Here is a 27,636-nt window from a genome sequence, read left to right on the forward strand (position 1 = left end):
CCAGATGGTGTGTAGCATAAATTATGGCCTGGGACTGTGTTTGATGCCCTTTTCCTAAGCTGGCATGATAAGGAGACACTAAGGAGACCCCTTACTATTTTTCTGTGGTAAGGGTGCATCGTTCTGGACATGCTTACAGGGACTGAAAATGTGTGCCTGTCTGATGCCAGCACTGGTTTTTGTATTACTTGTATTGTGACAGGCATCCTCTGGCATTCCTCCAGGTACAGCTACATGATTGACAATGTCATTCTGCTGATCACTGGGACTCTGCACCAGCGTTCCATCTCTGAACTGGTGCCCAAGTGCCATCCTCTGGGAAGTTTTGAGCAGATGGAAGCTGTGAACATTGCTCAGACGCCTGCGGAGCTCTACAATGCAATCCTGGTGGACACTCCCCTGGGTGAGTGGAGCCTTTCAAAATACCTCTCAGCTGTGTGTGGAGCAGATGTCCCTTTTTCCCCTAGTCTAGGTCCAGCTAAGCCAAAGTTTTGTGCCAGGAAGACAAAAGTGATGGGTAATGCACAGCTGTGGCTGTACTGCCTGTGGTGGCTGGGCTTGACTTCAGGTTTATGCCTGTCCTAAGCCAGTCTTATCTCTGGAGGACCAGCTAGTTCACAGTAAATGTCCAATCCAGCACACTGGTAGTACAGGCTACTGGGGAGTTTGGTTTGTGTGAACCAGGCCTTGAGCTGCGGTGGCAGTGCAGATGTAGTTAGATCTGGTCTGCTAGATATGTCCATTTATCAGCACTTCTGGGAAACATCACCTGCAATTAAGGAGGAAGGAGAAAGTTTGAAGAGATCACATTTTCTAAGACCTCTCAGTAATTGTCATGAGACACTTGGCTTCTTTAGTGAAGAGCTATCAGCTCCTCTTCTGGAATGAGTCACTTAATTTGCAGCACTTTTAGTTGGACCATTGGGCAATTTCTTGTAGGCAGGTTTCATAGAGAATCAGAGAGATCTGCACATGCCCTTGCACATGAGAAAATTAGCTCTAGATGGAGGATAGCTCTTTATATACAAAAACCCCAAAGCTCAAACAGCAGCAGCAAAAGAAAGGTCTCCAAAACCTTTTTAAGTTCATTGTGTATCAAGATCCTGTGCTAAGTAATACTGCCTCAGTGGCACAGGCCTTGACCAGGAGGCATGTAATGCTAAAACCAGGTGTCTTATGATCAGCTATTCAGACAGAACATTCTTTAAAGATAAAAGGTGTAGGAAGTGGTTCTAGAGAAAATACGAAAGCCTTTTTACAGTAGTAGGGGAGGTAGTCACAGGTGACTTGCTAGTTTAGCCTCTGTGGGCAAAAACAATGAGGTACACCTGAGTCAGTGGTTAATCATTGTTTTGGGATTGCTAAAAAGAACAAAACACACTAAATCATCATATTGTCTGTGATAGAAATAGTTGTTTTTTGAACTGAAAGTGCTTTTGCAAGTGCTCTGTGTAATAATGGGGCAAGTGAAGTAGCTGTCATGGAAAAATGACTTGCCAGATAGAGCCCAGCAGAGGAGGGGGTACTTGTCTTAAGAGATCTAGGTTGCAAGGTGGGGCAGTGACACAGCAGGAGAACCGAGGCTCTGCATGCAGCTGAATTGAACCCGCTGTGGGGATGATGTGTGGGAAGAAAATCCTCCTGATGAGTGAGAACTTTCCCATTTTGGGAATAAGATAGGGATATATCAAAGATACTGTCTCAGAGACCGCAAAGCTTCCAGCTGTGAAAAAAAATGAGTGAAAAAGCCCCATTACAGTAGCGAGGTGGTTCTGGAGAGCACGTCTGGCAGTTAAGGGTCTTTGCCTCTTGCGTTCATATACTTGTACATGACTCACTTTTGCCTGCTTCTGCCCTGCCTAGGCTGACTTCTTCTTCAAACCTTTTGCCCTAGCCATGCCTTTGAGGCTGTGTACCATCTAGTGTGGCATTTCTTCAGCAGGAGAACATGGGGAGTAGCTGTGTTGCCTAAACAAGCAGGCATGTAGGCTCCAGTTGTTTAACTTGCACTCTTTCCAGTGACCACACGCAAGGAAACAGCAGCTCTATCTCCTAAAAGTACTTGAGTAGCTATGTGGCTTGGTAGGAATGCCTAACCCCAAATGGCTTTCATAGGTTAGCAGGGCAAAATAAGACTTGCTGTTAGCTTAATTTGGGATATTGGAGGGCCAAGAACTGAAATAGCTGTGTTCTCATTCCTCTGCTGCTCTGAAGTAGCCACTGCTTAGCTAGCTAGGCTAGCCAGGGAGTCTTGCAGTGAAAACCAGTCCTGGCACACTCTGTTTTCGTTTTTGCCAACTGAGGGAGCGGTGCTCCTCCAGCTACGTGGCATTGCTCTCTGATGCTCTTGCAGAGAAACCTTGGTGGGGTTGACCCCAGTTCAGGTCTGTCTAGAGCCACAGTCTGGCTGCTATAGAAGCAATGCACATCAGAGGTGTGAGCCCGCATCATACCTGATTTGTCACACAGAGCAGAGCATTGGTCAGCTCTCAGCATGAGTGCAGTGCTCTTTAGACCCAGCTGGACTGTGTAAGCTGAGAAAGATCATATTTCTCTATGTAGCAAATTCAGCAAAGTTGGTTGCTGAGGGAGAGTAGAAGTCATTTAAAGTCCTGTCAATGGGTTTTATTGTACCACTCGCTTGTCAGCAAGAGTACAACAGCCTTATGTTACATTAGATGTACAAGACTCATCTTTATCTGGAGCTTGCAGTACCCTGTGTTAGGTCTGAAATCTGTGGAAACATCTTCTCAAACTCCTTCCCAGAGATACTTTGGCAAAGTATGTAGGGCTGAGTATCCTACCACAAAAACCACTAGTTGATCCTGTGTCCTGTTTCTTGCCTCCAGATAAAGAAATAGAAGTCCTTGGAAGAGGTGGAAAATGGGACTGATAGACCTGATCAGGAGAAACAGCTCGTGACTCCAACCATGGAGTGTTATGGGCTGCAGGAGCTGTGACATTTCCATGCCTCATTGGAGAAAGAGGGAAAAGCACCAAATTCCTCAGGACTTGCTAGCCATTGTCCCACAGATGCCTAAGCAGACAATTGGGAAGCTGTCTTGTCACCTCTGAATACTTGCATCTAGGAAGAGTTTGGGTTTTGCTTGTTTTTGAACATGGGCTGATCTGGCACTGATGCTGGGGTCTAGAGCTGAGAACAGGCTGTTAACCAAATCATAGGACTAAGGGGTGAAGAAAGATTTTCATGGGAGAGCCCCAGAAATTACTGTGGCCTGTGGAACCATGGTGGAGCCTGAGGTTTTGAATCATGGCAATTTGGTGGCTACTGAAGATAAGGGCCAGACCTAAGAGGGTCAAGTTCAACACAGGGTGTGCTATTGCTTGGTATTGTTGAAGAGTCTGGGAGGTTCTGGGCATAAATCTGGTTAGGGCAGTGCTGACTCTGTCTGTGGCTCTGTTTCAGCTGCTTTCTTCCAAGACTGCATATCTGAACAGGACCTGGATGAAATGAACATTGAAATAATTCGAAACACGCTGTATAAGGTGAGTGAGTCTGTAGGAAAGGAAAGAGATGTTAACTTGCCTGGTTATTCCTAGTATGACTAGAGGTGTTTCTTGGGTTAGGAGCTCCAGCCTAGGTTGGCTTTCTTCAACCAAAGATGGGAGGGTGTTTTCCTCTTGGAGTAGACTTAAAAGTAACTTTGATTTTTCTCTCTTTTTCTTACCGGGAGTAGTGATAGAGTAAACATGACCAAGAAGTAGTTGCATCCATTGGAAAGTAATGACAGTGCACTTGGAGGTCCCTGCCATCCCATAACCCAGCTCTGCAGAATTACATTAGCTAGGCAGGCAGAGTGGGATGTTTCGTTGTTTTGGGTTTTTTTTTTAGTTATCAAACTGTGAAGAGTCTGTGTAAGAGATTTCGCAGAATTTATGCCTTTGAATTTCCTCAGGCCCCAGGCAGGCAGGAGGAGGTTGCTCCTTAACCACATGAGTTCAGATGTGTAGTTGAGTGCACTCAGAGGGCTAAGGTTAACATTAACATTGCTGAAAGACTTCCACAGGCTTGGCTCTCTCTCTTGAGCTCTTTTAGAAGAGCCTCCAACAGCCTGCTCTAGCCTTCAGTGGCTGTGGTTGGGGTTAGATGATCTTGGCGCAGCAGAGTGAAAGGTGCAGCTGGGGTGGAGAAATCCTGCAGGCTGGGAGAGTATTGGCAAAGGGATGAGGGAGGGCTAAGGATCAACTTGTCCTGAGCCCATACAGGGAGCTGTCATCTCTGCAGGCCCTGTCTGGTTTTAGCTGGCAGTATCACAGCATGTGTTTATGTGCAGGCTGTGGCTATCGCTCCATCTCTACTCTCTGGATTAAGGGTGGGATGCAGATTGTATCTGCCAGCCTTGTTTTGGCTGGTCACAGCCAGCCTGCAGTCAGTGTGACCTCTGCTTCCCAAGGAAGCCATGGCCTGGTGGGAGAGGCAGAGAACAAGCCAGGCGTGAAGGAAAGCAGGTGAAGGGAGAGGAGAAGGAGCTGCATGTCAGCAGTCATGCCCAGCAGCGTTTGGCCTCTGGCATGTACTGCTCTTTTGCTGTAACGGTGGGAGGAATTCCTGTTTGCATAAATATCTGCAGCCTTCCAGGGTGCAGACCTCTGTGCATAGGACAACAGGTTAGGGAGTGTGGGTTCCAGTGGCTCCTTGGGTCCCAGCTGCTACATCCTTTCCCATGTCCTCTCTGAGGCCTAATAATGGTTTGCATTCTGCTCTCCCTACCTCCAGATTGGAGTGTGGATGCCCGATATCCCTTGGTATATGCTGGGACTGGCTCTTGCTGAAGAGCAGCCCCCAGGGAACACAGGGCTGTGTCAGTTGCAAATCAGAGGGATGTGAAGGTGAAAGGTAACTGCCGCTTACAGACTCTCACTTGAAGCCACCTCTCTCCCCAGGGACTGGAAGACGTATGATACAATGCAAGTGGTCTCCATAGGCAAATAAGGGAAATAAAATCAGGACTGAAATCTTCACAGAGCTGCTCTGAGGAGCACAGCAGGCGGGTGCCTGGGATGGATGCCTGTGGCCTGAAGGAGTTGGTATGGGAAGGGGAAGCACTACCTCCCAGACTTACTGGAGGTTTTTTGAAGGAATCCATGAGCATGTAGACAAAAGCTTTGAGCAGATTCATAAGAGGAGGGCAATTACAAGGGTTTCTTGTTAGCACTGACAAGTGAGAAGGTTCTTGAATGAAAATATGGTTTAGACGGGGAGCAGAGGTTAAAAGTTAAGTGGTCAGCTGTTAGCGTAGAGGGTTTTCAACAGCAGAGTTCTGCAGAGGAGGCATGCTGGCATTATCTTCAATGCTCCCTCCCTTTTTGCCACATCTTTAATGGCTGCGTTGAAGTGAACCTGGCTGACTGTTAGCCTTTGTTGTTGACCATCTTGTAGGAAACACCTGAAGGAGCTTTGTGACTGAACAGTAAAATACAGCAGGCAGATCAATGTGGAGTGATAAATGTGGAGTGATGTATGGAAGAGGCAATGAGGTAATCCTAACCCTGCTTGTATAGTGAGGTCCTCCTTGTTCCCTTCTACTACTAAATGAAATTTTAGGTTCTGATTGCCCTAAGCAAGAGTATCTTTCCAAGGTAATCTGTTCCTAACAGTAGAAAAGAACTGCACAAATATTACTGTGCTGCTGTGTGCATCTGAATTGTGTTTGTTCTAAACGCTCATTCCTCCCCTCTCTCATCTTTGAATATGAAGAGTGGAACAGGAGAAGCTGCTGAGGAGGACATGTTTAAGATTTGGGTACAAGGACTTCTGCATGAGAAACTGCAAAAAAGGTTAGGGTTCCTTGCCTGCAAGAGAAGTGAACCCAAGCTGTGGTGGTAGCCGTAGGTAGTGTTGGACAAAGCTGGACAAAGCCACAGGTCTCCCTTTAGGCTGTGTGTGACAGACTGATGAGGCTAGCAGGAGACAGAGTGTGAATATGTGGGTTCATGAAAATAAAGTGCATTAAGGATTATTAAATGCAAAGACACAACTATTTCTGGGCTGAGGGGTTCAGGACACTGGAGAGTATATGGTGGGTGTACCCAGTACGACATTTCTAGTTTGTGTTCCCATGCTGTCTATGATACCGAATCCTCATTCAGTGCTGGATATTTGAGTTCACCTATTTTTGATGTAGAGCCTTAGGCTTGTGTGTGAACTCTGAGAAGGGCAGAGGTAGTGACTGACCCTCTCATCCAGGTTCCCTCTTCTGTTGGCCTCAAGCAAAGTCCATTATCCATGTCCTTGTTCCTGTGGTAACTGCAGACTGATGCTCTGTGTTCTCCTGCACTTGAGCAGTGACAGGCATTGGAGGTGATGTTTCTTTGATGTGTGATGCTCACCCAGCGGTGTCCTCTTGCACTGTGTGGTAGCAAATATTTACAGAACACAGTAACCCAGGTGCTTTCCTAGTGCAGAGCCTGAGGGTGTCCAACACGTGCATTCTTGGTCCATCCGTAGTCCTGGAGTTGTTGTGACAAAGCAGAGATTTGTGATGTCTCAGCATCATTCTATTCCATTCCTTCTAAGTAATTCTAGTTGCAGTGCTCTGTTCAGGGAGGTATTTTATCACATGATGACTTCTGAGAAAGTTTTTGCTGAACAGTACTTTTAGCCATGCACAGCCTTCATAGGCTCCCCCTGGGAGATACAGTACAATCCAGCTGGAAGATGACTGTATCTCTGCAAAGGATTACGTTTCCTGGAGGCAGCGTGGCTGTGCTTAGCCTAACGTGTTTTCTGCAGTGCTCCAGTTGGGATGGTGACCAAGTGGCTCTGCAGTGTGAAAAGAGGATTGCAGAGGATGGCTGGTTTCCTTCACAGATGTCCTGTCTCATCTCCTATCTCCGCTTACACAGCGGTACTTTCTGAGCCTAGGTCTTGCAGCTGCAGTTGTGTGGCTTGGCATGTTTGTGGAGGCCAGAGTGGGGTCAGGAAACCACATGAGACATCAGTAAATGTGGTGGAGTTAGACAACTCAGAGGAGCAAAATGGGCTTTAACTTTGCTGGCTGGGGATCTTGCCTGCAGTAAGATCATGCAGTCATTTGAACCAATGCAACCACAACCATTCACATCTCCGGCTCCTGGGGAAGCACAGTTCCTAGTGTGGGCTTGGCATCCAGGTTCATGTGGAGTGGGAGCTCCTGTGTTTCTGGGAGCATCCCTGCATGGTGTCTGTCCTCTGCTGAATGGCCCTGTGGGGCACTAGATGAACCTGTGAAGGAGAGACGTCACCTGCCCTTTCTTTTCCAGGCTTACCTGGAGTCCTTCTACAAGTTCTGCAAGGTGCTGGGAGGTACCACAGCAGATGCTATGTGCCCAATCCTGGAGGTAGGTCTGGAAACCCCTGTAGCTGGATGCTGTTGCAATGATACTCATTGTTCTGTGCTCAGGCCCAGCTTGCCTGCCAGCATGAAGAATGCTCCAGATATTTCTCAGCACTGCATGCACACTCTGCCTGTGCATTGGGATGCCTGGGAGAACACTGCCTGAACATGATTTTGGGCAGGTTTGGTTCCCCAGGTGATGGAGATGATGGGCTTTCCCATAATGCGTGCACAGTTGCACAGAAGGCCATCTGTTGCCTTCATGGTAACACCTTCATCCTCTCACATGGATGACAAGCAGGAGACAACTGGAGCTGTTTAGTGCATGCTTGTTTCCATGCCAGGGCTAGCTGTGAGGTGTGCAGGGCTCAGGGGCAGTAGGTGAGGAACTCCTTGACCCTGCAGGGTTCTGCTCAGTGCTTTGGCTTGTGCGTGGAACTGGGATTTCATCATCTGACTGTTCCCCATGCACCAGCTACTGGGCATACTGGAAGCCTGCATGTATAGCCTGCCCTAGCTGAGCACCAGATAGCTGTATGTGTCCAAGGTAGCTTGTTCATGCTGCCCTTCTGACGTGGTTCTGTTCAGAGCAGCATCAGTACTTGCTGGGCTCTGGCAAAGATGCTGCATCCCAAGTTGAACCGTTCTTTTCCCACAGTTCGAAGCTGACCGGAGGGCTTTCATCATCACCATTAACTCATTTGGAACTGAGCTGTCCAAGGAGGACCGAGCAAAGCTGTTCCCACACTGTGGCAAGCTCTACCCTGAGGGCCTGGCTCAGCTGGCCAGAGCAGATGACTATGAACAAGTCAAGAATGTTGCTGACTACTACCCTGTGAGTTCTTGGGGTTAGAGCCATGGGGACTGGTGCAAGGACCTGATCTGGGTCAATGCTTCTCAGATACCTGGGGGAACCTGTGGATTGACAGCCTGAGGAGAGGGGTGCCTGTCTTCTGCTGGTACCTGCTGGTCCCCTACTCTTCTTGGATGAAGTGAAGTTGGCTTGCCTGGGATGCCATTGGGTTGTTAGTCATGGCTGTCATTGCAGTAGTGGTAGGGAGACCACCCATGCTCTGTGCACACCATTGCACACTGTGGGGCCTGCCCTCACCAGCAAACCCTTGAGGTATCAGTGTGGCAGCAGTGACAGTCTCTCTTTGGCTGGTTGGGGGTGGAAATGCGTCTTCAGTGAGAAGTCGTTGCTTCCCCAGCCGTAGTGGGTTGCTTTGAGACCTTGTTCAGTTGCAGAGGAGACACTGACCTGGGAGGACAGTTTTTGGATGTGTCTGGGTTCCTTAAGCTCATCTTGTGCATGGCTGGGGACCTTTTTGGAGTCAGATAGCTCAGTGTCCCCTCACTGAAGTAGCCTGGGCATGTGGCAGTGTTTGTGGGCACAGGCGCCCTAAGACCCAGTCTGTACACAGAGGGCTCTGTACCTGATGCATCCTCTCTGCAGGTTCAGAGCAATGGTACAGCTTTGAGACCTGCACATTTCAAAGGAGGGGTGGGATCTCTGGCTGGACAAGCTCACAGATGAAATAAATGATTTCTGTGCCTCTCTGGGGACTGCCTTCAGCTGGTGTTTGTGCAGTGCAGCCCTGGAAGCACCCCACTGCCAACTTTCATGTGTGCACAGGGCAGACTCTTGGCTTCTCTGTGTCTTCTGCTGACCTGACAGGGTGGCTGGGATGTCTGTTTGGTGCCCAGGGCCCCCATATGCTGCTGAGCTTGGAGAGCTTTGAGTATATTCTCTTGTGATGTCTTCCTGCAGGAGTACAAGCTGCTGTTTGAAGGGGCTGGCAGCAACCCTGGAGACAAGACCCTTGAAGACAGGTTCTTTGAGCATGAGGTGCGTGAGCCCCAAGACACTTCTTGGCTTGTGTCTACCTGTGCCTTTGCAAAGCTAAGGGGAGCAGCAAGTGATCTGGATGAACAGAATCTGGGGGGAGGAAAAGGTTGCTCCAACAAAGGAATGGGTATCTAGCATGGTGCTCAGTCCATGTTCTCACCCAGACACATTAGAGCAGTGTGGGAGGCAAGTTTGGGAGGCTGATGAATCAATAGTAAAACCAGTGTAATTACATGGGAAAGGAGGATTTTCACAGTACTGAGGGTATAAATAGTTCACCCTTTAAATGTCAGCCTGTCCTAAGCTGTGTACTGTAGGTTAGAGCTGTCTGAAGGACCTGGTGAGATGCAGAGCAGGGTAACTGCTGAGCCTTCCAGCATGCTGGGATAGTCATGGGACCTCCTGAACTGCTCCACACTTGTTTTGACCAGCTCCTCCCACCTGAGATGGACAAGTGACATGTCCATCTCTGGGCTTTCCCCAGGTGAAGCTGAACAAGCTGGCTTTCCTCAACCAGTTCCACTTTGGAGTCTTCTATGCCTTTGTGAAGCTGAAGGAGCAGGAGTGCCGCAACATTGTGTGGATCGCAGAGTGCATTGCTCAGCGACACAGGACCAAGATTGACAACTACATTCCCATCTTCTAACTCTGCTCTGCTCCTGTCTGACCCTCCTGCCCCTGGAATGTGGAGGGACCCCTGTCTAACTCCCTGAGTTACCCCTTGCCCAGACTCCAGGGATGTCCTGTCTGTGGAACTGACCCAGATGAGGAGGCTGTACAGTTGCTAGTTAAATTATTCACAAGCTGAATTTTGAGTTGTGTGTGCTGTGAGGCATCTGGAGGGACCAGGACAGGAGGGATACTTCCTGTTGTATATCTAATAGTCCCTGTGTTACTGTACTAATACTGTATGTGCTTACGCTCGTACAGCAGGACCAACTGGGGGGCTGCTGCCTCCAAGGGGTTCTCACTGCTGCAGAGGAAAACATCAGGTTTGCTATAGCTGCAGGTCCTCTTTGTCATTGCTTTGCACGCCTCCTAGTCAGTATTGTTCATGTGAGATTTAGAGTGTGGTTTGTAGCATAGGTCATGCTGCTGTGCAATCCCTGTATCCCCCTGTAGCTAACCCTGACCTGGGAGAGACTGGTCAGGACTGGGTCAGAGACTGTAGGAGTGGAAGGGCAGAGCCATACTGCTCCTTGCTCCAGCAGTGTTTGCACTAGTACAGCCTCCCTGTGTCCTCAGAAGCACCTCTGTCAGTCTCCCTCCTGCCATGAAAGGGTTCCACAAGCTGGCTGAGCTCCTTCCTCCCCTGAAGACCCATGGCTTGGAGGTTCCTCCTGCAGCCATGCAGGAGTTTTGGTTCCTTTAGCTCTGTGGATGGTGCTGGACACTTGCATCCCCCAGGGCTAGCACAGCCCACTCCCCTGTGCAGGGTGTCTGCCTGGCACTTGCTGTGGAGCTGTACCCCTGCCACTGGCCCTTGGACACCCTGATGAGTGCAGAGGGCAGCTGTTGTTGCCCTGTCCAGGCCCTGGCCATATGTGGTGAGGGAGCCAAGCCCTGGGCTGCTGTGTTGTGGCTCGAGATCTGAGAGATGCCTGATGGCAGTGGAGAAGCCACCCTCTCTCCTGTGGTGGGAAACATGCTGGATGTTGCTGCTGGGAGGGAGGGAGAGAGGGAGAGAGGGATGGATGGAGAGCAGCTGTCCCAGCTTGTGCTGTGGTCACCTCTGCAGTGTGTGTTATCCTGTGCTTCCCTTCCTGCCTACACCAATAAATATCTGCCTACTGAACTGTGCTCTCCCTGCTTACTAACTCGGGCACCTGTTCCTCCATCCCCAAGAGGAATCTGCATCATCCAGGGAATTGGTGTTTGTGGTAGTGGAGCCTGGTGTGGCTCTTTGCATGACTTGGGACACTTGTTTCTACCCCAGACATGATGTGCTATCCCTGAGGCCCTGGACACTCACTTCTGAGCACACTGAGCTGCAGCGTTTCCCGGTTTGTCGGTGCAGATGGGTGCTGAGGTCATGAGTGCCCAGGAGGTGCAACTCAAGAATAAGGAAGCCCTTGGGGTGGGGGGGGGGAAGGGGGGAGGAGGTACAAGCTCTTCCTGCCAGGCTCAACCCTTTTCCAGGGCAGCCAGTGGCTGCTACCTCCTACATAAGCCTCATGTCATGGTGCTTGATGCAGGGCTGGTGGGGACCCAGCTTAGTTCTGCTGGCAGGCAGGGCATTGCTGGCCAACCGTGGCACCACAGAAGGAGACTGCCAGAGCCCAGGGGCGTATCAAGAACAAATTTATTTAAAAAGTGACAATCATGTAGCTCATCTCAAGGAGCTCTGCAGTGCTGGCAGCCTGGCCTCGGCCCCTGCACTTGCTCAGAGCATGTGGAGTGTGTGGTAAGGGCAGGGAGGCAGTGGCCACAGGGTTCTGGGCAGGACCCAGCCAAGAGGTGATGGATGGAGGTGAACGCAGCTACAGCAGCAGTGACGAAGATGTTGGGTAGCTGAGAAACACCCATGGTCCATTGGGTGGCCCCCTTCAAGGATGCATGGGTAGAAAAAATACAAAACCATGGTCTCTAGAAAACATTGATTCTTGCACAATAGAAAATAGATCTGCCTGATTCTGGAAAGCAATTTGGTTTTCACTGTCTAGTGCTGCCTATTTCCCCCCAGTGCAGGAGGGTGATGCTGACGGCTGTGCACACGCTCGGGGGCTGGGGAATCCCGGGAGAAGGTTTGCTCCTGCCCCACGACCGCATGCGGGCCATGGTCAGGCCTTCTTGGTGGCATCATGGTGCTCCTGCCGCAGTGCTCGTGGCAGCTTGGGGTTGATGAAAAACCCCTTCAGGAACAAGTCTCGCACAAAATAGGGCAGGTAGCGGTGTATGAAATACATGAGCCCAAGGCCCTGCCCTGGGTAATAGCGCACAGCTGGGTTGGCAGCCAGGAGCCCGTCCGTGATGCTGTTCACTACCGCACTGAGGTCCTCCACTGCCACCTTCATGAACTGGATGAACTGGCGGTTGATCTCTTCCACGTAGTCCTCGCCATAGGCCTGCAGCAGCTCCTGGGGCAGGCTGGCTACTAACTGCTTCTTCTGCAGGTTCCAGAAGGCAGGGTCACATGTTGTCCCTGCAAGAATGCAGACCCCCTGTGAGTTGTGTGACCCCTCTCCTTCAGCTGGAAGCCTGGAAGAGATCTGCCATGGTGGGAGCACCATGGTGGCTGCTGGTACCCCAGGACTGGAAAAGAGGTCTCAGACCCTGCCTACAGTAGGAACAATGCTGCCATAAATGTGGCTGAGCTTGTTCAGCCATCATTGGTGGCACGGGAGCACAGAAATGACAGGCTGGTCTGGGTTGGAAGGAACCTTAAAGCTCATCCAGCTCCAACCCCCTGCCATGGGCAGGGACACCTTCCACTAGAGCAGGTTGCTCCAAGCCCCGTCCAACCTGGCCTTGAGCACTGCCAGGGATGGGGCAGCCACAGCTTCTCTGGGCGCCCTGTGCCAGGGCCTCAGCACCCTCACAGGAAGAACTTCTGCCTAAGAGCTCATCTCAGTCTCCCCTCTTGTCAGGTTAAAGCATTTACCCTTTGTCCTGTACCTGCAGAGGCCCTTGCCCAAAGACCCTCTCCAAGTTTCTTGTTGGAGCCCTTTAAGTATTGAAAGACTATTACAAGGTCTTCCAAAAGCCACCTTCTCCAGGCTGAACAAGCCAGGTCTCAGCATGTCTTCTCTTCCTGATCTTCAGGATCTGCAGGCAGAGCTTGCTCGTGACCGTGCCTCTCACCAGCCAGAGCCCAAAGGCCACAGGATGCTGGGGCTGCTCAGAATCTGCATCTGGCAGCATCTTCTGCTATTGCTCCATCTTCCGCCTCCCAGGGGTACCTGCCTTTTACCTGCAGGTGCAAGCAGCCAGCGGGCACCCTCCCTCTTACCTGTCTTGTAGTAGCCCGGTAGGACGAGGCTGACTTTGACGCCCCAGGGCTGGAGCTCGCTGCGGAAGGTGTCCATGAGCAGGCTGAGTGCTGCCTTCGAGGCCCCATAGGCTGCCAGGCAGGGGAAGGGCATGTCACCTTGCAGGAGCAAGAGGAGGAGTGAGCGGGCTCACTGAGCAGCCAGCTGCCTGCACTTCTGAGGCACAGGCAGAGGGACTGGGAGGACTTCGACAGGGCTGCACTCCCAGCCCCTGCACACAGAAAGGGCTTAGGTTTTGTTTTGCTGAGAAAGCAGCTGGAATTTGGTTCAAATTAATGTGTTTTAACCAGAGGGAGGTAAAACAGGAGGAGGGGAAGCTGATTTTCCCTCCCTGGGCCCGCGTAAGCTTGGGGTTGTTATCCCCCCTGTGGGAGGCAATCCCAATGTGAGAGCTGGGCTGACAGTGCCCACACTGCTGTCCCCAGGGTGCACACACAGCCCTGTGGGTTGTGTGGATGCCCGCTGTGGAGCTCAGCAATGCCACTGGCCCCCCCCAGGGTGATGGGTGCCAGTTGGATGCAGCTGGCACTGGGGTCTTGGGGTGACAGGGGTCTGGCGGGCCAGGCAGAAGGCAGCTGCTCACCTGCAGGGCTGCTCACGGTAACGATGCGGCCGCCGGTGGAGCGCAGCAGGGGCAGGAGCCCCTTGGTGAGCTCCAGCGAGCCGAAGAAGTTCACCTCCATGCAGGTGCGAAACTTGCCCAGCGGTGAGAGCTCGGCGTCGGCAATGGTGTCGTTGAAGCCAGCGTTGTTTACCAGGCCCCAGAGCCCTGCGGGGATGGGATGGTTGAAGAGGTGACCCCAATGGGGGACCCCCCCACCTGGGGATCCCCACTGCTCCGCAGCTCATGGGGGTCCTGCAGAGGAATCATGGGGTGCCCCTGGACAAGTCCCATTAGCAGAGGCTGTCATGGATGCCCACAGGGTTTCAGCCCATGGTGGGGGACACGTGGAGGCTTAGCACTGCCTGAGGTCCCGGGGAGCTGTATAATGTCACTGGGGTGTGGCAAAGGCTCCTACCTGTGCTGTTGGTGTGTGTCTGGATGTGCTGCAGGACGCGCTGGATGTCCTCCGGCTTGGTCAGGTCCATCTGCAGCAGTGTCAGCCTTGAGGAGCAGCTCCTGCGCAGCTCCTGGGCACCGGGTCCCTGCGGGTCCAGCACACTGGCAAACACCTGGAAGCCCATGGCATCCAAGTGCTGTGCCGTCGCCTGCCCAAAGCCCGAGTCACAGCCTGCAAGAGCCAAGAGAAGCCCTACAGTACAGCCTGTCTCCATGCCCAGAGACCCCAAGCTCTGCCTCTCCATCCATAGGGACCATACCCAATCTCCAGCATCATTCGCCCATCTCACAACCACCCTGGTGCATCACCCAGCTCCCAGCCTTGCTCTGGAGCAGGTCAGAGTTGCTGTTTTCTCTCTATCACACACAGGAGGAAGAAAACATCTGCAAGCCTGTCACCCTGACACCACACTTCTCTGATGCAAGCTGCAGATACAGTGAGGCACCAGGACAGCCCAGAGCCCTGCAGTGGTGTGGAGCAAGTGCCATACAGCCTCCAAAATCTCCACTGGCATCACTCGGAGCTGGCACAAGTCTCCATGGGAGTTGGTGCCTTTCTGTGAATGTATTCCACCTCCCAGAAATGGTGGCCAAGAGGCACAACACACCCTTTCCCAGCTGGGGTGCCAAGGGGATTAAAGACGGGGATAAAAAAGAGGAATCCTGGTCTGTTCCTGCCACCCCACGTCGTTCAAGGGATCATCCAACTAGGATGTCCCACGCTGGAGAGCACTGGTGCTGCCGTGCCTGATCCAGCTTCATCTCTTACATCTCAGCTCAAGCAGACGACAGTGTCACCCCCAAAGCTACTGTTGGGGTGGCTGGAGGACAGTCCAGACAGGAGCAGGGTGTTGTGGGGCCAGTGGCCAGGGTGGAGCGCCTGCGATGCAAACAAACAGCAGCAGGAAGGTACAGCCTGTTCTGCTGCCCAGTCACATTAAACATTAACAGGGGAGCACTGCAGGGACAGCCCCATGGTCCCTGCACTCTCCTGCCTGGCACCCTTGTGTGCTTCTTAGGACACCCCTGAGAAATAGCCCCATCAGGCACCTGGAGCCACCCTGGGACGGACACAACGGTGGCCCTGGGCACTGCCACCCGCTTTGCAGGACCCAGACCCCTCCTAGCACCCATCCCACCAGACCCAGGGTGGGCACAAGGACCGGCTGCCCTGTCAGCTCCCCATTCCTGCATCCCCAGCCTGGGATCTGGTTGCTGCCAGCTCCAGCTGTTGGGGTGCCAGTTAAGCTGTCCTCAGCTCAGAATTTACTTTATTGATGCATCAGAAACCCGTAATAAAGGCCATGGCCAGAGACCAAAGTGATATCACACACCAGAGGTGCTCAGGTGGCAGTAAGGGGCTACAGGGACCTCCCTTTCCCAGCCAGCACCCATCATAGGTGCGTGCCAGGCTGGCTCTGCGTCACCCCAGCATCAACCCCCAGCATCATTGTTCCTGGCTCCATCCTTTGTGCCACAGGGGATGCAGAAGGTGCTGCTGATGCAGGACATCCACATCTCCCCTCCCCGGGAACAAGTCAAGCTGCCAGCAGCTGGCCAGATAAGGCGCGTTTCTCCTTTCCCAACAGGGCAGGAGAAAACTACAATAAAGATAAGGTTTAAAAATAAAAGTGCTGGTGGCCACGGCCTCAACAGTTACCTGCATTGCTCCCACCGCAGCCAGCAAGAAAAGCTTCCAGTCCAACCATGATGCTTCCGATTACCTCCCAAGCCTCGAAGCACCAGGAAGCATCCCAAAAACCTCAGAGAGACAAGCCTGCCGGCTTGTTTCAGGCAACCCTGGCTCGGAGGCAGCAAACAGAGCCGCGTGCCGCCTGAGCCAGGCAAGGCTTGTTTTGCCTTACAGCAGCACGGCGGTCGCAGGGCTTGTTTCGGAAGTTCTAATTTATTCACACACACACAAAACCCCATCCCGGGATTCTGGCGGGAAGCCCAGGGCTGGGAGGGTGAGGATGCTCTGGAGTTATTTAAGGTCCCTGCTTCCCAGCCGCCGCACTCAGGCACGGCCAAGAGTGCAGAGAGGGACAATGAACCCCCTGGGGACCACAGCACGTGGCCCTGAAGCTCGCCCAGGGCCACGCTCACTTCTCGTGGCTACCAGCACACGAGCCTCTGGGAGCGCTGGAGCCGGACAGTCTGTGAGCCTCCAAGGATGCTGCATCACGAGGAGATGCCGGCGCCAGCCCCAGTTCCCAGCCTGCCAACCCGTTTTGCATCCGAGCCGGTGGGAGGGACCGCGGTCGGACCAAGAGCAAGAGAAGCCCAGAACGGGGAGTGCAGTGAAGGAGGGTGGGTGTATTGAAGCCCCCATCTCATTCCCCCGAGGTTTTTGCTGCAGCAGAGCACAAGTCTCGGTTGCAACATCCAGCAGAGTGGGGGCAAATGCCTGTTCCAGGGGCTGAGTGGAAGCTCCAGCCCCTGCAGCAGTTTCCTCAGGAGCAGGGCACACTGGCCTCCAGAGGAACTGTGGCACAGTAAGCCCCAGCTTTACCTATCTTGAGCAAGCAAAAAGGCCTGGGCTCCAGCATCGCTTATGGGTGCTCTCCCACCTGCACCGAAGAAGACCGACCATGCAGCACCACACACACTGCCCAGAGATGCCCCTTGATGGTGAAAGCAAAGCCACTGGAGGGTCTGTGTTGTGCCAGCCCAGCAGCTTCCATCCAGCCTCAGCAGCCTGGCCGTGGTGGAGGTGCTGCCCTGGCTGGACTCATGCACCATCTGAGGTCCCAGTTCGGTGTGGACGCAGCTCTTTCAGGTGAGTCAGGCACTGGCTTTCTGCTGTCTCAGGTCTTTGCCCTGCTCCTGCTGCCAAAACCAAGGCCACCACACACAGACACATGCTCAAAATCAATGCTGCACTTTGCTGAGCGGAGCCAAGATGGGTGATAATGTGGATACTGCCCATGAGCTGCCAAAGCCCAACCACTCCCCTGCTCCTGTGCCTATCCTTGGGGAGGGAGGGCTGGTGGGACATATCTACAGCGCTCACCCCCATGCAAGGCAACAGCAGGTTCCCCACCTGAGCTGTGAGCCATGAATCTTCATCCCTGAGCCACAAGCAGAACATCATCAAGCCAAGAGCCTCACCCCTGGGCATCCTCATCTCTGTATGAATTACAACAAGCTGCATCCTCATCCCTGAGCCATGCATTATGGGTGAGGACCAGCACAGACTTGGCAAAACCTCAGCAGCTGGAAGTGCAGCTCGGCTGAAGCAGTCCCATATGCCTGTGAAGCTGCACTGGTGGGTGCCTGGGTGCAGCGACAGCTTCCCAGAAACTGCTCCATCCGTGTTTGGATCCCAGTGCAGAACCTGGGAAGGGGCTGCCCCAGGGTTGAGCACCTGATGCAGCACCCAGATTAGCCCTGGCAGCCCCAAGGGACTGCTCCTGAGACGCTCAGCAAGTGCAGACAGTGGGGTGGCTTTGGGGCACCCCTTGAGGATGCTCCATCACCACGAAGCCCAGAGGCAGCCGGGTGCTTGCCAGCCACTGCTCCCCAAACCCCAGGACAACGATTCCACCTCCCACACAGAGCTTTTGGACTGCATGTCCCACCACCTTGTCCAAGACACCTTGCCAAGATGAAGCAGTCATCACTGTGACCAGCCTCACAGCCTGGGGATGGCGCTGGGCTCAAGGACACCATCATCCGGAGGAGAGCTGGAGTGCCAAGGCTGAGAGGATTAGCACACTGAGCTGCTTGTTTCCATAGGCTTGAGCTCAAATCCTGCCTGGGATGCCAAGCAAAACACAGCCTCCTGGCCCCGGCAGGATCCTCCACCACCACCTCAGATCCAGCTCCTCCAGCACAGGTTGGGTTTGAATGCAGCCTCACCATGGGGAGACCCATGTGGCGACCTGAGCAGGTGCAGCAAGGGCTAATCCTGGCTCCATCCATGTGGATGAGGAAGCCCAGGGTGAGGGTGCACTGAGCAGGGATGGCACCAGTTGGGGGGTATGGTGCCAGCAGTGGGGATGTGGCTCCCTGAAAGAGACATGGGCAGGTCCGGTCCATCTGGAACAAAAGCACCCAGCAAAAGCTCACATATGCAGGGCAGGGCCCTGCTGCCAACACCTCCCGGATGCTGGGCACATTTGGAGCAGGGAGCGATAAAGGGGTGATGTCAGCCCTGGGTGAGAGGGAACAAATTCTTGGCAGGGTGCTGTGGAGGGAGGGGACAGCAGGAGCACCTGCAGCAGCTGAGCCACCACCACACTGCCTGGCCACCATCACCTGCACCTGAGGTCCCCACCGACCTGTGTCATCACCATCAACAGGAAACCACAGCCCAGCCAGTGGCTGGCGCTGGGGTGTCCCTGCTCCTTCCCCATGGAGCTCCCCAGGCAGATGGAGCCAGGGAGGTGGCAGCAGCCCCAGTGCTGCTGCTGGTCCTCAGCACCTGGTTTCAGGAGGCCACAAGCCTAATTAAATTAAATTTAACCCAGGGAGGTGCCTTCAGTAATGATCCAAATCCTTGGTGATGAGACAACAGCCAAGCCCCCACCCAAGATGTCCCACCATGAGGGAGGCAGGGGCCAGGCAGCCCCCCGGGGGGAGGCTGATGGACCACGGCAGAAGGCAGAGCTGGGGATGCCCATCACCACAGGGGGTATATGGATGACCAGATCCCCTCCCTTCACCAGGGACAATGGCCAGATGGTATGAATTACAACGGATTAGCTGAGTGGTTCGGAAGCCTCACACGCCATAACCTCCACCTGGGGTGATATCTTGCACTTAAGAAAACACAGAGAAAGGGGAAAATCTGATTTTCTGCCTAGACAACCTGGAGCAGCAAGACAGGGATGACGAGGAGCCTGAGGCTGGTGCAGATGCACCCACAGCTCCTGAATTAAAGCCCATTTCTCAGGAGCAGGCACTGCTGCATCATTATTGGGGGCCCAATAAGAGCAATGTGAGATAAACCACTGTTAGAAGCCACAGCCCTCCCCCTTGCTGTCACTGAAAGCCACCCAGATGCCTTATCCCCCTCCCCAAAGCTGTGAGCAGCAGATGCTGCCTGGAACTGGTGCGGCTAACAGAGCCAGGAGCTTATACAAGGCACAGCTAGGACAGAAACAAGCCCAGTCACCTTCCCCTGCACAAGGCCTGTGCCTGGTGAGATGCTCAAGGAGGTCAGGATCCATCCATGAGCTTGCAGTCAGCCTTTAAGCTTGGCACCCAGACCTTCTAAGCTCAGTCTAAGTGCTTGCACCAGCAAAGTGCAGATGCAAAAGCGCCAGTCTTCCTCAGATGCAGGAGCGGGAGGCACAGGACAGTTTAGGAGATGACCTGGACCGGTAGCAATGGTGCTGCTGGTGAGAACCAGCCCTGAGCTTGCAAACAGGCAGGTGAGGAAGTGCATCTCCTCCCAACACCATGGCGAGGTTTCACAGAAAAAGGGCACAGGAATTTCCTAGAAGCAGCCGCTCGCCACATCCCAGGGCCAGGCAGCATCTTCCAGCTCCCACTGAGGGGAAATCTTCTCATAGACAAGAATGTGAGCTTTCCATGGGCAGGCATGAGCTGGAGAAGACAACAGTGCCTGGGCAAGGGCAGAGCCTGTCCATCAGAGCTAATGTGGGAGGGAGGGATGGATGGACAGATGGATGGATGTGTGCCCGAGAAGAGGAAGTTGTGAAGAGCTGCAGCGATAATTGGGTTAATAATCACCTTCAGAGGGAACATGGTGAACCAGGAACACAGAGCCGGTGAGCCGCAAAAGACATCCATCAGCAAGAGCTGTCACTGGGAAGGACACCCATGGCTCAGAGATGGCACAACTGGATCAGTGCTGATAAGCCAAAGCCAGTAACACATCCTGGGCTCCTGGAGAGGCAGGCTGGGAAGCTGGAAATCTCCATGGACCATGGCTGGGATTCGGCACTGAAGATGCTCCCGGGGAACAAGGTGGTGGCAGCAAAGCCATGCCTGGGTCACCTGCTGGTAGTATCCCTGGGATGCAAAAAAGCTCCCCAGAGACTCCAGCCAAGCCCCATATCCATCTCTCCCATGCACTAACACATCAGGCCCCAGAAGCCAGCAAGGAGAGGCAGAAGGTCTGCTACAGGCAGGGTGAAGCCATCCACAAGCAGCAGAAGGGAAGACCAGTTCTCCTACATGGATCACCATGAGCCACCACCACCCTGGGACATCTCAGACAAGGTATTTCTAGCACAGGACCAGGAGAACCTCTGGCCATATGGTGTGTCAGGTCAGCTATGGAAGAGCCTTGAAGTACACAGGGTGCCACTCCAGCCACTCCATTGTGGTGGTGACAAGTCACAGGAGCCTGGGACAGGCAGTATCAGCAGGGACAAAGCACAAAGCTGTGGCTCCAGACCAAGGCCAGGCTATCATGATGTTAAGCAGCACCATAACAAAGCTAACGTGGTTTCAACAGAGCTGTGTCAGTTCACGGCTATTTTGGTGATCTAAGTTTGTAAGGTGCCATCTCGTCACTCCCCTTGTCACAAGAATAAACTGCCACCACATGCCACAAGCCCAGGAAAGCAGAAAGGGCACAAGCACTGCCCATCCCCACACCACAACAGGCTCTGCAGTTGCACCAACTCTATTTTCTCTTGCAGCTTCCACATCCATGTGGAGCTCAGGTTTGGGGGTTTTCTTTGGGGGAAGAGTTGTTTTGGGGTTAACAGAAACACTCAGGAGCAAAACACTTGAGTGACCACCAACTGAGCACCAACCAAGACAGCTTTTGAAATACATTGAGCTCTTTAGGCCCCCAGGCTGAGCTGTACCCCCATGACCACCTCAAGCCACACAAGCCCTTTCTGTACCTGATTTAAGTTGTCCCCTCCTCACCCCCAACCTGCAGCTCCCACCAACTCATCAGTTTGTGTATCATAAGCCTGTTTTGGTGCGTTCTGCCAAAATACATGAAGGTGGCCTCCAGGCTGATGTGCTTGGACACAATCGTGTTGACCCAGGCAATGCACACAGCAGCACCTATGTGTGCCCTTTGGCTTGGAACAGCACAGGCAGAGCACAGCACACCAGCTGAGGGGGGGACAGAAGTCACCACAGGATGGCCGCACACCCCAGGTTAGAGCTTGTCCCTGCCTGGTAAATGGGACCCTGGAGAGGAGCAAGCATTGAGCACAGTGTCATTGGACAAGGGGCACAAGAAGCAGATGTGCATGGTGTGATGTTTATGCCAAACTGGAGTATGTCCACCAAAGTGGAGAAACAGGGTAGGGAGGGATCATAGATCTGCTGATGGGTATGTCTGGTGGAAGCTGAGAGACCCCGCACATGATCACCACCACCAGAAGGCAATGAGAAAGGCTTGAAACAAGAAGCCAGGCATTTAAAGCCTCTGCAGAAGGCACCAGGGCAGGTACCTCCTCCAGGACCTGGGCTCACAGCCCATCCCTCCCCAGCCTTCCTGGCCAGCACCCACCATCTGGCTCCCCGGGGTCAGCCCCAACAAGAGGCTGCACCGCTGCAAAGCCTGTAAAGCCAAAAACTGCTTTTCAAGATTACAGCCTCAGAGCCAGCAAATCCCAGGACAGCAGCATGTGGGAGCCAGCTTCCAACGGGGAAGTCAATAAAGCTCAGGGGCTGGCAGCTCTCCAGCGCAGAAAGAAGCAGAAGTGATATGTTGCATGTGGAAGCGTGCACAGGCTGGGACAGAAGAACGGTGAGTGGAGGCAGTGGATGTACCACAGCACCTGGGGGAACTAGACAAGGAAGTAACAGATACATGCTGGGCAAAGTTAAGGAAAGCCCCAGGTAATACCTATAACAACACACTGGCAGCATGAAGGCAACAGTCACGGTCATTTTCCACCTTGCAGGCTCCATAGCAGCATCTCAGATCTGAGATGGCAGAAAGGACATCAGGAGGTGAAAAGCTGTGAAAGCCCTACAGCCTTTCCTCCTGCATAGGTCATCTGGGCAAGCTGAGGTCCCCCAGCTGGGGTTTTGGAACAGCACTGAAAGAAGACCATGGGGAGAAGGTAAACGCTCGCCAGGCTTGGTAGAAGCACCTTGAAGACCTCCCACTTCACCCCTGCTCAAGCAAAATCCTTTGTGGGCAAGTCCACCATCCCTGTGCTACCAGTAGTAAAAGCAGCACAGCTCTTGTGTAACCAGATCCTGGCTTGAGGGGAGCTAGACTCAACAGTGGGTAACACAATCCCAGACCTCATTAAAGATGTGCTGCTCATTGGATAGAGGGCAGCCACTGTCTCCACTCCTCCCGAAGCATCCGTTCCCATCTGACAATCTCATTTCTGCAGGGAAGTCTCTGCTTTGTTGCTCTCATGTCCCTGCATAACCCCGAGTGCTAATCAAGCCAGCTTGGGTTTCTCTCCCAATTCTGGTCTCCCACAGTGTGCAACTTCTATGTGCTTTTCCTCCTCATCAGCTGTACTTATCATTTTTTCTTGGTTATAGCAGTGCTAAAAACCCTTCCCAAAAGGCCTGTGTCATAAGTGGACTTCAAAAGTGCTCATTTAATAGATAAGCAAGGACAAGCTGAGTGGGTATATCAACATCTCTGCAGTGAGCAGGGGCAGGTACCAAGTTCTGAATAAATCTACCAGGGGGAAGAAGAATCCTAAAACAGAGAGCTGCTGACAAAGTTGGAGGTGGGGGAATGAGTTTCAGCCCGGCAATGAGTGGCAGAGAGCAGGTTTCCTGCTCTGCTCCCAGAAACCGGCAGCAAAACCCTTCACTAGAGTTATGTGCTGCTTTTTTTTTTCCCATACTTTAAATACACAAGGGATTGCTTGTACATCAGGGTTGCAGTTTGGGTGTTTGGCTGTTTGGTCTTGGTCCTGCCCTCCCTGCTCTCAGCTTGGAGAGCAGTTGTCTCTGCTGTTAATTTTTAATAGATCCTGGAAAAACCAGAGCAATTCCAGAGAACCAGCTGATGGTTCTCTCTCTGCACTTCACCTGGGGAAAGGCTCTGGGTACCTCTGAGCTGGCTCATCGGCTCTGGAAGCAGAGAAGAAGCTGTCTATGAAGAACTACAGTGTCCTTGCATAAAGCTTAACTCATCGTGAGGCTGCTGGCAGGCTCAGCACCAAATACAGGCTTGGAGCATGCCATGCCAGTGCACCAGTCACATCCATTCTGGAGCCAGCCAGGGATACTCAACAGCCCCAAAGTCTCAACGCCAAACGTCTCTCTAGCACCCAGTTTAGCTGGAAAACAGGTCTAGAGACACCACCCCAGTCCAGGCAGGGGTGATGCTGCTCTTTCACAGGGGAAAGTGATTTACCTTCACAGCAGAACAGCGAGAGTCCCAACATCTGGATTGAATCACTGTCCTGCCACAGTCACCAGATGCTTCCACATCTGGTGAGTCCATGGGAAACATTGAAGATCCGCTTGACTACGATCAAGTTGCAAAACCTCCATTAACCTTGAACATGATCTGAAGCTCTGACCCATTTCAGATTGCTAATGGGGCATGCAATTGTAACAAGAGAGCCCCACCAGGAAAGCCACGTTTCCCCTGGAGCAAGGAAGAAAAAGAAAGGAAAACTTTGAAGGGTCAGTGCTGGGGGAGCCTGACCTGCCATCCGGCTTTGTTCACAGAGATGATTTATCAGGGAGAGCACAGGTGCCTCTGCTCCATAGGCTACACCTGTGGAGCTACAAGGATGCAAGACCCAAATTACCTCTCTGAGGCAGCCATCCAGTGGCTGTGGATGGTTTCAGAGCTGTGTAATTTGGGTGCAGCTGTCACAGACAGAGCTTTCAACTTTCAGAGCACTACTTTCAACTGCTCAGCCAAACTGAAGTGCAAGAACCAATACCTCACGCACAACTCATGTCAGCATCAGCTCAGCACCTCCCTCCAAGGCTGCTCTCACAGACCACCACCCTTGCACAGGCTGCAGAGGCTGGACTGCTTTTTATGTTGATTCCCAACAGGAAGGGGATAGGGGACATAGGAGATACAAGCAGCACCCCTCCTTTTTGCTCACACAGCTCAGAGGACTCCCACACGCCTGAGAACACACAAAAATACCCTTTTTAGCTTTGGGAAGGGGCTTGCGCACACAGGAGCAGTCTGTCTGATGCTCAGAACAAGGTTGCTTGCAGTGAGCCCCTGGCACATGGTGCCAACCACCAACATCAGCACCCCAGCATGCCGAAACCACACAGCACTGGCGAGGGATGCCAGCTACCCTGCGGCTTGCTGCTGCTGCTTGTACCCAGCCTGCCCACACCACAGGCATGCTGGGATCCCCGCAGCTTAGCCAAAGCCTGTGCTAGTCCTTGGGCTCGACTTAGAGGTATATTTGGGCTCGCAGGCAGGGTCAGGACAGCATAGAGATGGCTGCTGTCTCCCTCCCAGGATCTCCACTCCCTTCCTCATCCAGCCCATCCTCCTGGGGCTGACCTCTCCCAGCCTGCTCTGCACAGGAGGGCATTCTCCTCCTCACTGCAAACAGCTGTGACCTCCCCATGGAAGGCAGAATTAACACTTTCCTCACTCCCTGCCCCCAGCCAGCCCACATACAGGCCATCGAGTGCTTTCAGAGAAGCTGTACTGTCAGGATGCAGAGCAAAAGCCCCAGGGGCAGAGCTATGGATCAACACAGCACCACGGAGACTAGTAGCTACCTACATTGCTAGCCCAAGGGATGCACAGTGGGAGACCACAGCATTCCTTGGTCCTTTCAGGCAAGCTGTCCATCCCTGCTCCAGCCAAACCCCAGCCTCTTGTGCAACACCTGAAGTGCAAACCTGCAACACAAGGGGAATGCCACAACTTTCCAGTCCTGCTGCCACTACACATCTCTGCCACTTTCACACCAAGCCACACAGTTTTCTTTCAGCCCTTCCCATGAACTAATTGTTGATAAGGCAGCAATGTCCAGACCAGGACATATGGCTGGAGAATGACATGCAGAACTCAGCTTGGGGTTGTTCCCATGGAGGATGGAAAAGTGGGCAGCTGGAAGAGCTGGGGCACCTCAACTGGGAGATAAAACAGCACCTCAGCCGTGTTCCCTTGCACCACTGCGTCACCAAACCTGTGCAACTCCCTGCTGCAGGATTAAGCCAGTGGCCAAGAAATGTATATAAAAGGAAACGATGCCCAAAGCTCTTTGGGCTGGGACCTACACTGTTCCATGGCAGGGATTGGGAGGGGACGTTGTTGCATTTCCCAGTGTCCAGCATGACACTTAACATCGCAGAAACCATGTCCCTGACCTTACACACCTTCACTGACATCTAGCAGCCCTGGCACCCACCTCCATGCTTCTCCCTGTCGAAGATCTTACTCCTGCATTGATCCTCCCTGGCTGCTACCACAGGAGATACTAGCAGTGACTCAATAGCCAGTTGCCAGGAGGTGTCCCAGATCAATCTGCAAAGGAATCAGGCAAATTACTCTGCAGACATTCCAGCTAGGGATGCCATCCCAGGCAAAGCAGCCCTTGCATCTGCCCCTGGGCAGGCACCTGCTGGAGTAGTGATGATCCCACACCACAGCCTGCACCTACAACCTGTAAAACCACAAAATATTCACAGCCGAGAGCAAACGCTGCAGAGGTGTCACCTCAATGCACCAGGGCAAGAACACCTTGTTCCAGACACTGACTCACTAATTATACAGGCAGTGCCACCGAGCCAGGGCTGGCTAAACCCGGTGTGCCACAGGGCACCTGCGAGCACATGGCTGTCAGGTACGTCCTCCCCAGGCAGCCCTGCCCTGCTGAGGCTTTGACCTTCACTCAGTTGAATCATCCATTCATCCACTGCCTTGTTCATCCGAGCTTCCTCCTCCAGAAAGGCCTCCCTCTGCTTCTCACCAACACTGCAGAGCACTTTGAGTTGGATGGAGCATTCAGCCCTCTCCTTCTCGAAGACTCCACACCATAAGATCCAGCTATCTAAGAAGCATGCAGCCCCCTTTTTCCAACTTGTGGTCTCCATGCCCACCAGGATGCAGGCTCCTGTCCTTGGGAGCACCACCAAGGTCGTGCCCACAAGTTTCCCTTTGCTCTGCATTCATGCAGAGCCAGCAGCGCGTTCCCAGCTCACCAGCAGCAACAACCACCCTGGCTCCAGTGCTTCCTCTTCACCCACCATCTCACAGCACAGTACCTGCTGACCCCAGTCTACCTTCATCATCCTGCAGTCCCGCTGCCAGGAGAAAGGAATGCAAAAAACCCTTCTATACCAAGCTATCCTAAAGAGATTTAGCCACCAGGGCAGAGCTATGCAAAGCCTGGGCTGGGAGCACAGCGCATCTCCTGCGGAGCCACCTTCCCCAAGGAGGAGGTCTGTACCAGGCAGCCCAAAGAGGTGGTCAGAGTGAAGCAGCACTTCCCACACATGCTCCTGCGAAGACGAAGAACAGTCTCCCTTGTCCCTGGAAGTTCCTGCGATGGAGCTCTGAGTGAACAGTGGTGATCAGCCCCGGGCTCTATTGTAGCCTCTAGAGATACTACAAGAAGCTTTCTAAGAACAAGCATGGCTCAGGAGGGGAGGAGAGGACAGCCCCTGGGCCAGCCGAGGTGCTCACAAACCAGCTGCCCGGCTCTGCGCCAGCCCCACCACATGTCCCATCCCATCTCCCAGACGAAGCGGCTCCCGGCAGCGTGGTGACCGCTCGAGCGGCGGAGCTGCTTCAAGGTCCAACGCAGCTCCCTGGAACCTCTTTGCTGTAGGACGGGGGCAAGAGAAGGGACATCCTGGACAGTTCTGCTTGGACGTGGAGGAGGAGGAGTGATGCTCGGCGGAGCCGCTCCTCCCGCGGGGTGACAGCCAGGCGGGACCCCGCAGCCAGCACCGTGCCGGTGCCCGCGGTGCGTCCCGCTCCCCGCCGCGGCCGTCGGGGCGTCGAGACCGCGTGTCCCCGCACTCACCTGTGACCAGGACGGCTCTGCCCGCGGCCGGCAGCAGCCTGCGGGGCGCTGCCCGCCACAGCAGCAGCCCGGCGGCGGCGGCGGCCAGGGCGAGCCCCAGGGGCAGCGGCAGGCAGGCGCGGCACAGGCTCTGCAGCGCGGCCAGCAGCGCCAGCGGCAGCACCAGACCCCGGCCCGGCCCCAGCGCCCGCCGCGCAGCCCGCAGCGCCAGGCTGCCGGCCAGCGCCGCCCACAGTGCGCCGTACGCCCAGCGCTCCATCCCCGGCTCCATCCCGGGCCCCGGCCCCGCCGCTGCCACCGCGGCCGGCCCCGCCGCGCCCGTTTATAACCGCCCAGGCGGGGGGAAAGGGGCGGGGCCGGCAGCCACACCGCCAATGGGAGACGGGAGGGTCCGCGCCGGGACACCGGCACACCGGCACATCGGAGAGGGACACGGGAGCCGGCGCCGCAGGAGCCCGGCGGGACAGCCGGCCGCATGCCGCTCGGCGCGCCTCGGCTCGGGACGCTGCGCCAC

At 53.8% G+C, this 27,636-nt stretch overlaps 2 protein-coding genes across 3 annotated transcripts in view; one reads left to right on the forward strand and one right to left on the reverse strand.

Annotated features, from left to right (window-relative positions):
* The window catches only part of ATP6V0D1 (ATPase H+ transporting V0 subunit d1), a 35,497-nt gene extending 24,516 nt beyond the window's left edge, over window positions 1–10,981 (forward strand). Inside the window, exons 3-8 of one of the 2 annotated variants that reach the window (XM_065662648.1) lie at window positions 225–403; window positions 3,428–3,507; window positions 7,264–7,341; window positions 7,996–8,172; window positions 9,109–9,186; window positions 9,633–9,701. In XM_065662648.1, the coding sequence (XP_065518720.1) occupies window positions 225–403; window positions 3,428–3,507; window positions 7,264–7,341; window positions 7,996–8,172; window positions 9,109–9,186; window positions 9,633–9,644 (604 nt within the window). In that variant the 3' untranslated portion in view covers window positions 9,645–9,701. Of the gene's footprint in view, window positions 1–224; window positions 404–3,427; window positions 3,508–7,263; window positions 7,342–7,995; window positions 8,173–9,108; window positions 9,187–9,632 lie in introns of both variants that reach the window. The other variant, XM_065662646.1, reaches the window with a different exon arrangement.
* A 489-nt stretch (window positions 10,982–11,470) lies between these two features.
* On the reverse strand, window positions 11,471–27,408 carry HSD11B2 (hydroxysteroid 11-beta dehydrogenase 2). The gene is made up of 5 exons (XM_065661871.1): window positions 27,123–27,408; window positions 14,195–14,407; window positions 13,759–13,944; window positions 13,136–13,273; window positions 11,471–12,328 (listed from the first exon to the last, which is right to left on the reverse strand). Exons 1-5 carry the CDS (start codon window positions 27,391–27,393, stop codon window positions 11,967–11,969), a joined length of 1,170 nt encoding a protein of 389 aa, XP_065517943.1. The 5' UTR covers window positions 27,394–27,408; the 3' UTR covers window positions 11,471–11,966.
* Between the last annotated feature and the right edge of the window lie 228 nt (window positions 27,409–27,636).

This window comes from Lathamus discolor, chromosome Z (genome assembly GCF_037157495.1).
Source record: "Lathamus discolor isolate bLatDis1 chromosome Z, bLatDis1.hap1, whole genome shotgun sequence".
Taxonomy (NCBI): Eukaryota; Metazoa; Chordata; class Aves; order Psittaciformes; family Psittacidae; genus Lathamus; species Lathamus discolor.

Bases quoted from the DNA above. Each gene is read 5' to 3' on its own strand.
- HSD11B2 (XM_065661871.1), bottom strand. From the start codon at position 27,393: ATGGAGCCGGGGATGGAGCGCTGGGCGTACGGCGCACTGTGGGCGGCG. The intron at 13,945-14,194 runs GTAGGAGCCTTT...CCATCCCCGCAG, and splicing joins GACACACACCAACAGCACAG to GGCTCTGGGGCCTGGTAAAC. The intron at 13,274-13,758 runs GTGAGCAGCTGC...TGCTCCTGCAAG, and splicing joins TACCGTGAGCAGCCCTGCAG to GTGACATGCCCTTCCCCTGC.